Source organism: Anas acuta, chromosome 8 (genome assembly GCF_963932015.1).
Source record: "Anas acuta chromosome 8, bAnaAcu1.1, whole genome shotgun sequence".
NCBI classification, from domain to species: domain Eukaryota; kingdom Metazoa; phylum Chordata; class Aves; order Anseriformes; family Anatidae; genus Anas; species Anas acuta.
In genome coordinates, this window is record NC_088986.1 from 1,663,303 (window position 1) to 1,677,016 (window position 13,714).

The 13,714-nt window shown below is 50.7% G+C and overlaps 2 protein-coding genes across 3 annotated transcripts in view; one reads left to right on the forward strand and one right to left on the reverse strand.

The window, feature by feature from the left end:
* Positions 1 to 339: 339 nt before the first annotated feature.
* On the forward strand, positions 340 to 8,346 carry SLC35D1 (solute carrier family 35 member D1). The gene is made up of 12 exons (XM_068691186.1): positions 340 to 625; positions 755 to 788; positions 1,940 to 2,026; positions 2,211 to 2,278; positions 2,449 to 2,520; positions 2,804 to 2,872; positions 3,089 to 3,191; positions 3,342 to 3,434; positions 5,037 to 5,104; positions 5,417 to 5,495; positions 6,023 to 6,105; positions 6,856 to 8,346. Exons 1-12 carry the CDS (start codon positions 366 to 368, stop codon positions 6,962 to 6,964), a joined length of 1,125 nt encoding a protein of 374 aa, XP_068547287.1. The 5' UTR covers positions 340 to 365; the 3' UTR covers positions 6,965 to 8,346.
* A 342-nt stretch (positions 8,347 to 8,688) lies between these two features.
* Positions 8,689 to 13,714, reverse strand: part of MIER1 (MIER1 transcriptional regulator) — a 31,942-nt gene continuing 26,916 nt past the window's right edge. For both annotated transcript variants that reach the window (XM_068691185.1, XM_068691184.1), the window contains exons 12-13: positions 12,918 to 13,057; positions 8,689 to 12,075 (exon numbers count right to left, since the gene is read on the reverse strand). In XM_068691185.1, coding sequence (XP_068547286.1) covers positions 11,750 to 12,075; positions 12,918 to 13,057 — 466 coding nt within the window. In that variant the 3' untranslated portion in view covers positions 8,689 to 11,749. The remainder of the gene's footprint in view (positions 12,076 to 12,917; positions 13,058 to 13,714) is intronic.

Consider the following 13,714-nt stretch of genomic DNA (forward strand, 5'->3'; position numbering starts at 1 on the left):
CCCCGTGCAATGATATCTCTGTGCAATGTCCCCATGCAATAGTGCAATGTCCCCGTGCAATGATGTTCCTGTGCAATGATATCCCTGCACAATATCCCCGTGCAATGTCCCCATGCAACACCCCCGTGCAATGAGATCCCCGTGCAATGTCCCCATGCAATAGCGCAACATCCCCGTGCAATGGTGTCCCTGCACAATATCCCCGTGCAACGCCCCCGTGCAAAGATATCCCCGTGCAATAATGTCTCCATGCAACGTCCCCATGCAATGATGTCCTCTTTCCCCCCCTCCCCCCTTTCCCGCCTTTCCCCTCCCCCTCCCCTCCCCCCCCCCTTTGTGCCCCTCCCCTGTCCCTCCCCCCCGCCATGTCTCCGCGTTCCTCGCGCAGCCGCCGGGGGCCGGGTGTTGGTGCCGGGGGGGGGGCGGGGGGAGCAGCCCCCGGGGGAGCCCCCGCGCGCGGCGATGCGGAGCGGGGCCGGGGCCGGGGCCGGGGCCGTGGCGGGGCCGTGGCCATGGCGCTGCCGCCGGGCCCCCCCCTGTGCCTGCGCCTCCTGGCCGCGGCCTTCTACGGCCTCAGCTCCTTCCTCATCGTCGTGGTCAACAAGAGCGTGCTCACCGCATACGGGTAGGGCTGCACCCCCCCCCCCAAATCCCCCCCCCCCCCCCCCAAAATACACCGATATCCCGGTGCCCCCCCCCCCCAGCCCCGTTATTTGGGGTCGGGGTCCCGCTGACGGCCGCGCTCTGCCCGCAGGTTCCCGTCCTCGCTGTGTGTGGGGCTGGGGCAGGTGAGTGGGGGCAGCCCCGTTAAACAGCCCCCCCCGGTAACCCCCCGACCCCCCCCGAAACCCCTAATCCCCCATTGAACCCCCCCAATTCCCCCTCGACCCCCCCAGTCCAGCCCTGAGACCCCCAATCCTGCCAGTCTCCCCATAACCCCCCAATCCCTCCTTATTAACCCCTTAACCCCCCCCAGAAACCCCCATAACCCCCCAATCCCTCCTTAGTCCCCCCTTAACCCCCCCCAGAAACCCCCATAATACCCCCAATCCCCCCAGTACCCCCATAATCCCCCCAGTCCCTCCTTACCCTTCCCCCTTTACCCCCTTTAGCCCCCCCGGAACCCCCCATAATACCCCCAGTACCCCCTTGACCCCCCCAGTACCCCCCACAACACCCCCCAGTCCCCCCTTGACTCCCCCCAATCCCCCCATAACTCCCCCAATCCCTCCTCGACCCCCCCAGTCCTCCCTATAACACCCCCCAATTCCCCCTTGACCCCCCTGTACCCTCCATAATACCCCCCAGTACCCCCTTCACCCCTCCCAATAGCCCCATAATCCCCCTTTTAACCCCCCCCAGTGCCCCCCATAATACCTCCCAATACCCCTTGACCCCCCCCGATAGCCCCATAACCCCCATAATCTCCTTTTAACCCCCCCGTACCCTCCATAATACCCCCAATACCTCCTTGACCCCCCCCAGTACCCCCATAATACCCCCCAGTACCCCTTTGACCCCCCCGAATCCCCTCATAACCCCCATAATCTCCCTTTAACCCCCCCAGTGCCCCCCCATAATACCCCCAATACTTCCTTGACCCCCCCCAGTACCCCCATAATACCCCCCAATACCCCTTTGACCCCCCCAATACCCTCAAAATCCCCCATAATCTCCCTTTAACCCCCCCAGTACCCCCCATAACACCCCCCAATACCCCATTGCCCCCCCCATACCCCTATAACCCCCATAACCCCCCCCCTTAACCCCCTTTAACCTCCCTAATACCTCCCGTACCACCCCCCAATCCCTCCTTGACTGCCCCAATACCCCCATAACCCCCCCAAAACCCCTCCTTACCCCCCCGTATCCCTCCCCAAACCCCTGTTAACCCCCACATGGGGTCCCGGCGCCCCCCCCCCCGTCCCCTATCCCGCAGATGGTGGCGACGGTGGCGGTGCTGTGGGCCGGCAAGGCGCTGCGGGTGCTCAGCTTCCCCGACCTGGACAGGCACATACCCCGCCGGGTAAGCTGTGGGGCACCCCAAAAACCCTTTTTTGGGGTGCTCCTCACCCCACAATCCATTCAGGTTTGGGGGATCCCACGTATGGGGAACATCCCTGGGTGCATCCACGTGCTGGGTGCAGCCCCCCAGCCCCTTACTCACCCTGTTTCCCCCCCCCCCCCATGTTTTATTTTTAATTTTTCAGACATTTCCTCTACCTCTCCTGTACTTCGGGAACCAGATCACGGGGCTGTTCAGCACCAAGAAGCTGAAGTACGGACGCTCCCCTCCTCCCGGGCCGTATCCTCGCTGGTGTGGGGCTGCTGGGGGGCATCTCCCGCATCCCCCCCCCGGGGTTGGGGGGCTTTGGGGGGGGTGGGCAGCTCGGGTGGGAGCAGGGCGGGCGTTTTGTACCCCTCTCACTGCCCGACCTTCCCCTGCAGCCTGCCCATGTTCACGGTGCTGCGGCGCTTCTCCATCCTCTTCACCATGTTCGCCGAGGGCTTCCTGCTCAAGTGAGTCTTTTCGGCCGATTTCGGGTGGGTTTTTGGGGTGGGTGGAGGTGCTGGAAGGCCCCAAGTGCGTGTGCACCTTGCCCATGCCAGCTTTTTTCACACAATAATAGTAAAACCCTTCAAAATTATAAGGTTTTTGGTGTCTTGCTGCTCGTGCACCTCCTGGTTAGCTTGGAGCTCCTTGGGTTGGGTTCCCCCGCCCGGTGCCGCTCCTCTGGGGTGCTTTAACGAGGATTTTCCCTGCCTGTTACCGATCAGGGTGTCCTCACCCCTTTCTTTCCAGGAAGAAGTTCTCCTGGGGCATCCAGATGACGGTGTTTGCCATGATCATCGGCGCGTTTGTGGCTGCGAGGTGAGCCCCCCGCTTGCTGCTCTCACAGCTTCCCCTTGTGGGGCTCTGCTCGGTGTCCGGCAGCCCCATAACCGTGCCATCCATCCCGAGCACCCAGCAAAACTGATATAACTCTTCCTGACGGCTGCCAGCAGAGCAGAAGCTGTCAGAAATCCCACAAGCGGCGCGCTCTGCGCGGCTCCAAACCCCCAACTTTTTCTCTGCTCCTTTTCGCAGCGCTGACCTGGCGTTTGACCTGGAAGGGTATATTTTTATCCTCGTTAACGATGCCTTAACAGCTGCGAACGGTGCCTACGTCAAGCAGAAGCTGGATTCCAAGGTAGGCTGGCCCCTGGCCGTGCTGCGTGGGGCTGACCTGAGGGGGTGGCACCAGGGAGGCTGGCACCAGGCGTGTGTCACCCGTGGGGGACGAGGTTTTGTGGTCCTGCATGGAGCCAGCTTAAAGGACTTGGACTTTTCCAATTTCTAGGAGCTGGGGAAATACGGCCTGCTCTACTACAACGCGCTGTTCATGATCCTCCCCACCCTCACCATTGCCTACTTCACCGGAGACGCGCAGAAGGTAGGGTTCCTGGCCCCAAAAAAGCAAAATCTGTGGTGGCACCATGCCGTGTGGGCAGAATTTGCTCAGAAGAGCATCTCGGTGTTCATTGTAGTGCACTTCTCTTTGCATAACAGCAAATACCCCAAATGTGGAGCTGGGAGGTAGCTCGTTACCTGGGATTGTAGCTAGGTGCTACGTGGCCTCTGGTGGGTGAGTTTAGGGCAGAGAGTGGTTTGAGGCCAGCTTTTGGGGTAGACAGGGGAAACTGCCTAAGAAGAAACTGTAAGTCTTACATTTGACTTAAAATCCACAGAGTTGCCTCATCTGAGCCTTCTTGTAACGTTGCAGGAATGGGGAAGTAGAGGAGCAATAAGTGAAACCAAATATTATCTAAAACAAAGGAGTTGAGTATTTTTAGTGTAAATGGGATTTTTCAGGCTTTGCTGTCCTCCCCCCTTCCTGTAGCAGCTATATCGGGCTGCTCCGAGGCGATCCTGCCTCCTGTGCTGCCTCGTCCCTGGGGGTTTTGGTTTTCCTGTGGGTCTGTGTCCCTGAGCTGTGTGTTGTGTTATCGTCACACCAATTCACAGCCAGTCACCCCGGGGGAAGGCTGGTGGCTCTTTTCTTGCTGGGAGCCCAGTAATGAGCCTGGTGAGAGCTGCAGGGACGAGGAGCAGCAGTGAGCGAGGGGCTTCGTGCAGGCAGGCAGGGCTGGGGAGCTTTGGGGATAAAGTGCTCCTTGATAACCAGGAGCTGGCAGCGAGGAGAAAACGCTGCCGTGTGCGCACTGTGCAGCCTCTGTTCGGCCCTGGTTGAAATCTCCTCTCACTGTTTTTTTTTGTTTTTTTTTTAATTTTCCCTTCCCCCTGAATAAACTCCCGGCGGTCGGGGCGCACAAAGCCGTGCTCTGTCGGGGCTCCTGCGATGAACAGCGCCGCTGTGAGCGCCGGCAGCTGCCCGTGGGGGGCTCAGGAGCTGCTCCCCTGCCTCCTGCACGGCCGCTGGGCCTGGCAGGGCTGGGTGTAATTAAGAAATCTGCCAGCAAACAAGGAGATTAAAATCAGGACTGTGCAGGGCTGCAGGCAGGGCAGAGCCCGTGTCCTGCTGGCAGCCAGGGTCACCATCAGCCTCCTCTGCCCCGGGGATGTGTTTTTGGGTCAGCTTCGTGTCCCCCAGCTCCTGCTTTGGGCGAGGAGCGAGGTGTTTCACAGCCTTCCTGAGCTGCTGCCTCTCCCAGCACCTACCCAAGGTCTCTGCGTGATCTCGTGGCCAAAGGTCCGGGGGTGCAGCTGTAAACGGCAGCGGCGCAGCTCGGTCGGGATTTCTGGGGCAAGGGCTGGGTGCTGAGCAATCCTGGCCTCCTGGGAAGCTGCTGCACGGGGCTGGGGGCTTTGGATGGCACCCGCCTGGGGAGTGCCTCCTGCTCCTCTCAGCTCCTGTAACACCACGGACCCCTTTTTCCAGGAGGGCTGTGCTTGGGCGTGCGCTGACCCCGTGCATCGGGGCGATGCTGATACAGGATATTCCCCTGGGGCTGCTCTCTGCTGCTGGGATGTGAAAGCTGGGGTTGGGGATGTCTTGCAGTGAATTACCATCCCTCCTCCTCTCGTTTCTTTGCAGGCGATGGAGTACAAGGGCTGGACAGATGTGTTTTTCCTCGTGCAGTTCATGCTGTCGTGCGTGATGGGGTAAGGATGCTCCCGGGGTGTGTGGGGGGCTGGGGGGGGCACCGGGACCGCACCGGGGCTCCCGGGCTGGGGGGCACAGCAATGGTGAATTTCGGTCGACTGAGTAATTCTGGGTTAAAAAATATCTTTAGTCCTGGTAGAGATGGTACTATGGAAAGCTAAGGTGGAGAGAAGTTTGTTTTTTTTTGTTTTTTCACCAAAAATCCAGCAGCACAAATACATTCTAGAGCAGGGGGTGCAGGACACGAAGCTGAATTGCCGTGCTCTGAGCGCATCCCAGAGCCTGACCGCGGTCTGTTGTTCCTCCCGCAGGTTTATTCTGATGTACTCCACGGTTCTTTGCACTCAGTATAATTCTGCTCTTACAACTACAATAGTTGGCTGCATTAAGGTGAGTGCTGCAGTTAATTCCTGCTGGCTGCGCGGTGACGTGCATGGACAGCTCTGGCACAGCTTGTCCTGGGCTAACGAAGTGCAAAACGCCCAGAAAGAGCCAAATCTTCTGGGTCACCTCGTCCTGGGGCGGAACAAGCTGGCTATAAAAACAGATGGGTGCTACCGGGGGTTTTTCCTGGTTTTTCTGCCACGTACGAGCTGCCCGTCCAGCAGGGCTGGGGTTGGAGCGGGGGCAGATCTGCGGGCACCGGGGGCCAGGACTGGCATTGCCCCGCAGCCGTGTGCCGTGCCACGTTGCTGCACCCGTGTGCCGTGCTGCTCTGCACTGCTGCTGGAGGAATCAAAGCCTTCATTCATCCAGCAGCCCTAAACCTGACTGCTTTTAATCCCGGATTATACATATTTCCCACTGCCCACAGCCAGGCTTTCCTGTTTCCACATCGCTTTAAAAACCAGAGCGAGCACTTGGCTCAGGTTATGCAGACACTCACTCTTGTTCTTGACGTCTTGTTCCCTTTGCAGAATATTTTAATAACCTATATTGGGATGTTTTTTGGAGGAGACTATATTTTTACATGGACAAACTTCATTGGTCTAAATATCAGGTAAGAACGGGGGGGCTGCGAATTTTTACGCCTTGCAAATGAAAGTCGCTGCGAAGCTGAGACGGTTTGAGCAGTGAGGCACTGCTCTCAAAAAGGCTGTGGGATTGGACTCTTTGCATAGTTGTGGTTTTCAGCTGATGTAGGCAGGAAGGAGAGGAGCCACGTCTGTCTGTGAGCCGGGACAAGTCTCGGCCCCGCGGTTACCCGGGCTGGGAACGGGGGACGCGTTCACCAGCGTAGCTTTGACGTGGGGTTAGCTGCTGCTTTTTTAGGGAAGCAGAAAAAATAATAATAAAAAAAAAGTGAGGAAGACCAGGTACACTTAATGTTGACACCATGTGGAGGAAAATAGCTCCCTGCCTGGAGCTGGCAGGGGGTGGAAAGGCTCCTCTGGGCCTGGCTTTGCTGGAACAGCGCTGTTGGCCCGCATGGGTCGTGCTTTGCTTTGGGACCTACCCCACTGGCAGAGCTCTTGGGTGTCCTTCCCCTGCCTCTCACTGCCCGGCAGCACAGGAGCTCGGTGCCATTCGTGGCATGGCGCAGAGCAGCTGCTGTGTGTAATTAAGGTAGCAAGAGAAATATTTGCTTTATTTCACCTGCTATTTCAGCGCAGCTTTTGGAAAAGCATTTTCAGCACCGGGGTGTGTTCATCTACTGCAAAATTTCTGCTTTGGTGGCGGGGTTACGGGGTCTGGTGGACCTCAACCATGTGCCTCGCTTCACGCCCTTATCCCAACCTTTTTTTTGCAGTATTGCTGGAAGCCTGGTGTATTCCTACATCACCTTCACAGAGGAGCAACTGAGCAAGCAGTCCGAAGCTGGCAGCAAGATGGATATTAAAGGAAAAAGCTCTGTGTGACCAGGGGAATGCTTCATCTGAAAGCCAAGTGTTCCTGCGGAGCTGATCACTGGCAGAGGACGGCAAGGAATCAGCGGTGTCTGCTGCAGAGGAATGTTGATGCTCTTTAATTTGCACAATCCAGATTGCTGCCTTCAAAAATCATGGGGAAGAGAAATGACTGCACGTGTAAGAATTCATCTGATTAAGGCTGATTGATTGTGAGGAAATCCCGGGGTTTGAATCACGCGGAGACTTGGCAGGAGAGGCTCGCGCAGGCGGTGCAAGGGTTCGGACTGCAGAGGACTCGTCAGCACCTGGGGAAGGTACACGAGCTGCAAACGTGGTGTCGGATGGTCCTCGCCAGCCAGTGCCACCCTCACCAGTTGGCTTCGAGGGCTGGTGGCCCTTGGCTCCGTGCCGAGAGGAAGGGGTTTTTAATACGCCCAGCAGCATCGACAGGTTTTTAAAGGTTGTCTTATACAGCACTTCTTTCTAGGTCTGTCCTCAGATTGTCTTTTGGTTTTAAAAAACGATTCTTTATAATTTTGGAAATTTTTTTTTAGTAAAACTGTGTATTAGTGAGTTTTTGTACGCTTTCCTTTGGTCACTAGGAGACCAAGCGCCGTAGGCAATGCGTTTTGTTTCTGGAAGGTAACTGCTAAAAACGTAACTGGTGCTTAGAGAAGCTGCCTCGAGTGGGCTCGTCCATGCGAGTGAGACCCGTGGGGACAGAGGGGGGCTGCTGCCCTGTGCCCCCCTCCCAGTGCTGGGGGCTGTGGGCTTGGTGCCACCCAGCAGCTGCTGCAAGACATCCCCCAATCCTTTTTTTACAGCTTCCTGGGTTTTGTTAAACCCTCAGCTTTGCAACTTGCTGCTGAGCTGCTCTTTTGGTGGGCCCGCAGGGGCGTAGGGCAGCGCAGATACTCGTGGCACTTCCTTGAGCACACGCTCCTAAGTCACATCTTTATTTCCCCCCCAGGTTTGCTTTGTATCTTTGCTGTGCTGAGGCTTTTGCAGTCAGGATGTTGGTTCTGTTGAGAGCTTTTTTTGGTTTATTTCTGAATCTACTGGTTAGATTTATTGTCCAAACGGTTAAAGTATTTTTAAAGCTTATTTTGTTTGTGAACGTGCACACTTCAGTGCCAGGTCTGGATGGTATTGTATGCACTGGGAAAGCCAAGAGTTCCTACAACAGTATTTTCTATGCTATTAATCTACTAAATTTGTTTTCTATACAGAATCTATTTACAAAATTCACCATTTTAGTGATTAAAAAGATGACCTTTTTATTTGAATGTATGGCAGGCTTTATATGTAAGTCCGTAATGATAGTAAAAAAGGATTTTATGTGCCTCTGTATTTTTGTACCAGCTTCCAATAAACCAATGACCTTCCTTGGACCTTGTCCCTGCTGTATGTGGCTCTGGGGGCTGGCCCCTCACTCCCTCCAGTGGCAAGCACGGGAGGCTGGAGCTGAGCCAGGTGGGTGCCTGGGGCTGCACACAGCAACACCCAGCACCAGGCTGTGGCCCCAAGATGAAATTCATCAGGGGAAGGGGCCCAGAGCGTGTATGGGAGGCAAAGGCTGCTGTTTTCACCTACAAGGATGGGTTTCGGCAAGTTGTGCTGACGTAGTCAGTTACTGGCACGCTCCGACAGCAGGCACGGGGCTGCAGGGCAGCCAGGAGCAGAAACTCTGCCCCCCTCTGATCAAACCACTCAGGAATTCTGTATGCAGACAGTGTGTTTAAAAAAATAGTTTAATAAGCTTTCTCAGAATTGCAGACAGGGAACAGGGGTAAGACAAGGGAGTTACTAACAGTGCAAAATTACTATGTGTGACAAACTGTATAAAAACTAATTTGTAAATTCCGTGTGTCTGTGGTTGGTGGCTTTAACATCGCTTTAAATAGCCTCTGGAAAGCCCAACAAGGATTTACTCAGTTGAACGGGAGCTTTCAGCTCAGGCTGCAGTCACAAAGCACTCAGTGAAAGCCAGACCACCCCCATCCAGCTGAACACAGCGTGGTAGTGCTTAAAAAACATACCCAGGTGTCACTGCAAGCTCCACCTCGTCAACGCTGGCTGGAAACAAGTCCAAACGTTTCTGGGCTCCAAGGTGTACTGAATGCTTTCTACACAAAATCAAAGTTACTAAACTCCTAGATTTTTAAATAGCTTTAGTAGTGCAATGACTTATCAAGTTATAGTGGCTGCGTTTTGAAGAACATGAACAAAGTATTGTATAAAACACCAGCATGAACAAACTGTAAATTATAATTAAATAGTCTTAAAGTCTAGCTGAGCGTTACATAGGTGTTGATTACGGAATGTCAGGTCTCTTCTAGGTATCACCAGAAAAAGGTAAGATAAAAAAAAAACAAAGCAACATTCCTGAAAATATACACAGTGCTGTATTTCACACACAAGCCTGAGACAATTCACTTATAAACTTTCCTGTAAATTTTTGGAAGTATCTCCAACTTGCAAACAAAAACGCATAACAATAAAATTGAAAAAAGGACTCTAGCTGCAAAGACTTGGAAGCGCCGCACTGCCCTCTGGTCAGAAACCGTCTCAAGCCCATCTCTGAGACAAGGCTGTTATGGTTTGGGGCTCCGTCAGTGAAACGGATCACACAGCAACAGCTTGCTTAATCAAGTGATTAAGGCAAGGCCATGCATTACCAATCCTTACCCATGTGCCTCTCAACATCAATTACTGCCTAAGGTAGGGAGGTGTCAACTTCGCACGTCAGCTGAACCAGTCGGAACATCAGTCCAAACACTTCTGGGAACAGCAGGTGAATGCAGTCCAGGATCTAACCACGCTGATGAAGCTAATCTGGATCCAGGGAATTTGGCTCGTTAATGACCATGAAGTCCAAGTACATGTAGTTGAAGAACAAAACGAAACAAAACCCTTAGCAGATTTTTTTTCAGGTCGATACATCAGTTTCAAGCCATAGGACCCCACATTTAAAACTGGAATCGTGAAGACATACATTTTAAGATCATTTAGGTAAAAACCAATTAAAAATTAACAGCACACTTGCAAGCCACAGGAGGAGGAGGAGGAGACATGATTATAAATTATACAAATGAACAATTTTTCCTATTTTTACTTCAGTAGAAAGTGTAGCTGTGGCTCAAAAAAAAAAAAAAAAAGGTTTTAAAAACCCACTGGTATTAAGCACCTTTCTATTTCATGGATGTAAGCCCTACTTCAACGACTTTCAAATTGTGCTAGTGGGAAGGGGAGCATCGCCCCGCTCCACACACACATACAAACAATTTTAGTTTCTAGCACGTTAATCTTTAAAGAGTTACCCATTCCTACTCTCACTTCTTACATACGTGACTCTCTATATAGCAAACGTATTTATGTGTATATACTGTACCAAGGATTTCTGGGTGATGTCTCTGCTCCCACTGACCTATCCATCCACGTAAGGTCCATCAGTATCCAGAAATTCAAGATCAGGCAGCAGGTTACCAGCTGCACAGCCATTTCTAACCGGTACAGCCAGAATCACTTGACCCATTTCGTGTCCTTCCTGTGCTCGGTGAAATGTAGATGATGAGAGATATACTGAAAATAGATCAATGAATAATCTAAAACCCGACCCTGGTGAACAAGGTTTAGTAAACTTAAGCATTTGGCTGACATGAAATTTATCTGAGCTCAAAATAAAATGAGAAAATGTAAATGAAAGCAAGAAAATTTGTGCAACGCAAGCATCATGCTTAACAAATTCTTAGCATCACTATTTGTCATAAAACAAGAAAAATAATCTTTTCAAAAATCAAATGACTTCTAACCATTCTTGATGTTAATGATTTACTGTTTGTTTGTTTTTTTTGAGAAGAAAATAACATGTTGGTAACTGATAAGCATTCGTTTTTTTTCTAGGTCAATTGGTTTGGTTTGTCTTTTTTTTCTTTTTTTCTTTTTTTTTTTTTCTAAGAAAAGAGTTCAGCAAAATAAAATGAAGCTGACATTAGACTCAGGATATCAATTCTCTCATAAAAGTTTACCAACTGTACAAGTTAAGAAAATTATACAAGCTTTTGTTTTAAGAAAGGACAGTTCAATCAAGACATAAGTACTGTAAAAATCTTTCAAAGGCTACAAAGAAATCTGGAAAAATACAGAATGTATTTCTTTAGCCCAGATAAGAATATGGAAAGACATCATTGATGTCAACAATTTTACATATACAAACCTGACCTGGTTTAGTTATTACCTTTTAAAACTTCTATATATAAAAATAGTTGTGCTCATAACTTTCAGGATTCATAAGGGTTCCTTAGCAATGGGGTGACACGTTTTTCCTCTCTAGAACGAGTCTCTGTGCCTACTCTGATGCGTGCCTCGGAATTCGCTATTTCATTGTAACTCCCCACAACAATCAGAAATTTAAACCAGCCCCCTGCTTCAACAAATAGGATGCTTTGTTCACTTGTACAATGCTTAAATAGTGTATATACACAGAATTAATTTTCTTTAACGTACTAGGCTGGAAGCATTTTTTCAGAGAATCACTGATTTGTCTCTCAAACATTTTGAAGCGCCTTAAGTGTTCCCAGAACTACAGCTGGCAGCTCTGAGAAACAGAATATTCTCCTACTGCTTTTCAGCACTGACAGAAACAAATAATCAGATCTTAAGAGCCAACTAGAAGGTATAAGGAAAATCTCAGCAGATTGTTTTACAGAACTGGATTTTGTAAGGTAACCCATCAACCCTGAAAATTTTAGACACCCAAAATTTACTCCAAGGAATAAAATCAGCTCTTAATATTCAGTCATCCAAAGATTCTAGTTCTTCAAGCTTCCCATGTGAGTTTGCTTCTTGGAAGAACTCTGATGAACCAGGACTCTCTTTTCCATTGCTGTTAATTCTTCTTCTTTTTAGAGGTCTTTCACTTTTTTCTTCAAAATCATTTTCATTTCTTGAAGTTGAATGAGCAAGTTTTGGGTCAATGGAAAGGTTTTCAGTTTCATACCCATTTGTATCCAGATCTGTGTGAGGTGTTTTCTTGCCACTGGTAGGTCCATTTACATGCAATCCTTCAATTTTTGCTTCATCTTTATTTGGTATCTCGCCTGGCCCGTTAGCAGACACCCCTGCGGTAGAGACATATCATAAAGAGAGTAGAAGCGTTAAGTAGAACAGGAAAAATTGTGACAGGTCGATAAAACAGCAGCCTAACTACTCCCACTGAACTAAAAAGCCAATACTGCTCTTTGTGTCCTCACTGTGCGATGAACAAGTGGTTTATTAGCATACAAACAACAGATATATCATGACAGTTTATGGAAGCCCTCAGAAGCATCAGCAGCTAAGAAAATGTCCCTGAAACCCACAACAGCACAAGCTGCAGGTGGATTGCCCTCACCTGGACAGTCTCTGTAGTTTCTACTCTTTTCACAATCTGATTCAGCTCCCAGGCCCTCCCTCCACTTGCTGCAACTTTTACTTCAGCTCCTCCAGGATGGCTGCCCCTTGCTTTCGAGGTTTTCTTTTCAGGAACAAGCATGTCCTGGCTCTTCTCCCCTTCCTAACTGGCCTTTGATGCCCCACACCTGGTAAGAATAGTTAACTGTGCTCCTGGGATAAGCACTAGGCAAGCGCTGGTGGCCAGCAGTTTCCATCTCAGACAGTTGATTTAAAAACCCTGCATGGAACTGCTCACAAAGTTAGAGTTACACTACTAACTACAGCAGCATGGGGAAGACAAGACCAGGTAAAGTGCGTTTAAAAGGAAGGTTTTTCTGAGATTTATCTCCAGTACATGGCTAATGGCTACGTGCAAACATTTTGAAGTTGAAGCTGCTAACATCTTGGAAAATATTGAAAACTAAACTAGAGCTGTTTTTAGTGAGGGAAGCTGAACTTCTCTTTTGGCTTGTCGTCTGCAACGCTGCTGTGACTTGGCAACCCGATTTCAGAGGGACGGGGCACTCACCGTTCTGATTACTGCTGCTGGTTGCACCGTCTTCTCTTTCCGACTGGCTGGTGCTGCTGTTGGAAGCGGTAGGAGGCGGGGACGGAGCTCTGCTGGAAGCAGCACTTTCGCTTTCATCCAGGAGGCGATCCATGTAATCTCTGCACAACACAAACAGCACACTCAGCACTGCCCTCGCTACTGACAGGACTGACTTTGTTTGTACAAAAGGATTCACTGCACACACTGCACGCGTGACCTATTCACATCTTTGCATCTCTTTGAAATGCACCAACTTCTGCAAACTTCAGGGCTTTAAGATCAGCTGTGTTAACTGGCCCGCGTGCGGACTGACCACAACATTTGTTGACCCACCATTGCAGCCAGCTTACAGAAACTCAGCCCACGCTTGTGCTACATCCCGTAAGATCACGCACGAGCAGGAACATCAACAATGCTGCGATGCTGTGGGCTGTGTTTTCAAGGTGCTGCTCCAAGGCAGGTGCACACTACGAAATAAGTTTTGTGTGTATACAGTCTCGAAAGGGGTAAGAGTTAAAAGCAAATGAAAAACTTCAGTTAGACAGAAGACACGTTCCCATATCCGAAATCTATTACGGTCCCACAATTTAGGTCACTAATAGTAAATCTCTTCTGACAGATACAAACAAACACAGCCAGTTGGTAAAGCCCTTCTATTTAGGGCTTTAGTCTGGATTAACTCCAGAAGCAGCATCCCCTCACACACAGCTAATCTGGAACTGATACTGCACTCTGAATTCCAACAGCTATCTGCAAAAGCTTTCAAGAACAGACAA

Coding starts and splice junctions, on each gene's coding strand:
- SLC35D1 (XM_068691186.1), top strand. CDS start 366: ATGTCTCCGCGTTCCTCGCGCAGCCGCCGGGGGCCGGGTGTTGGTGCC. Junction 2,521..2,803: donor GCCGAGGGCTTCCTGCTCAA/GTGAGTCTTTTC, acceptor CTTTCTTTCCAG/GAAGAAGTTCTCCTGGGGCA. Junction 6,106..6,855: donor TTCATTGGTCTAAATATCAG/GTAAGAACGGGG, acceptor TTTTTTTTGCAG/TATTGCTGGAAGCCTGGTGT.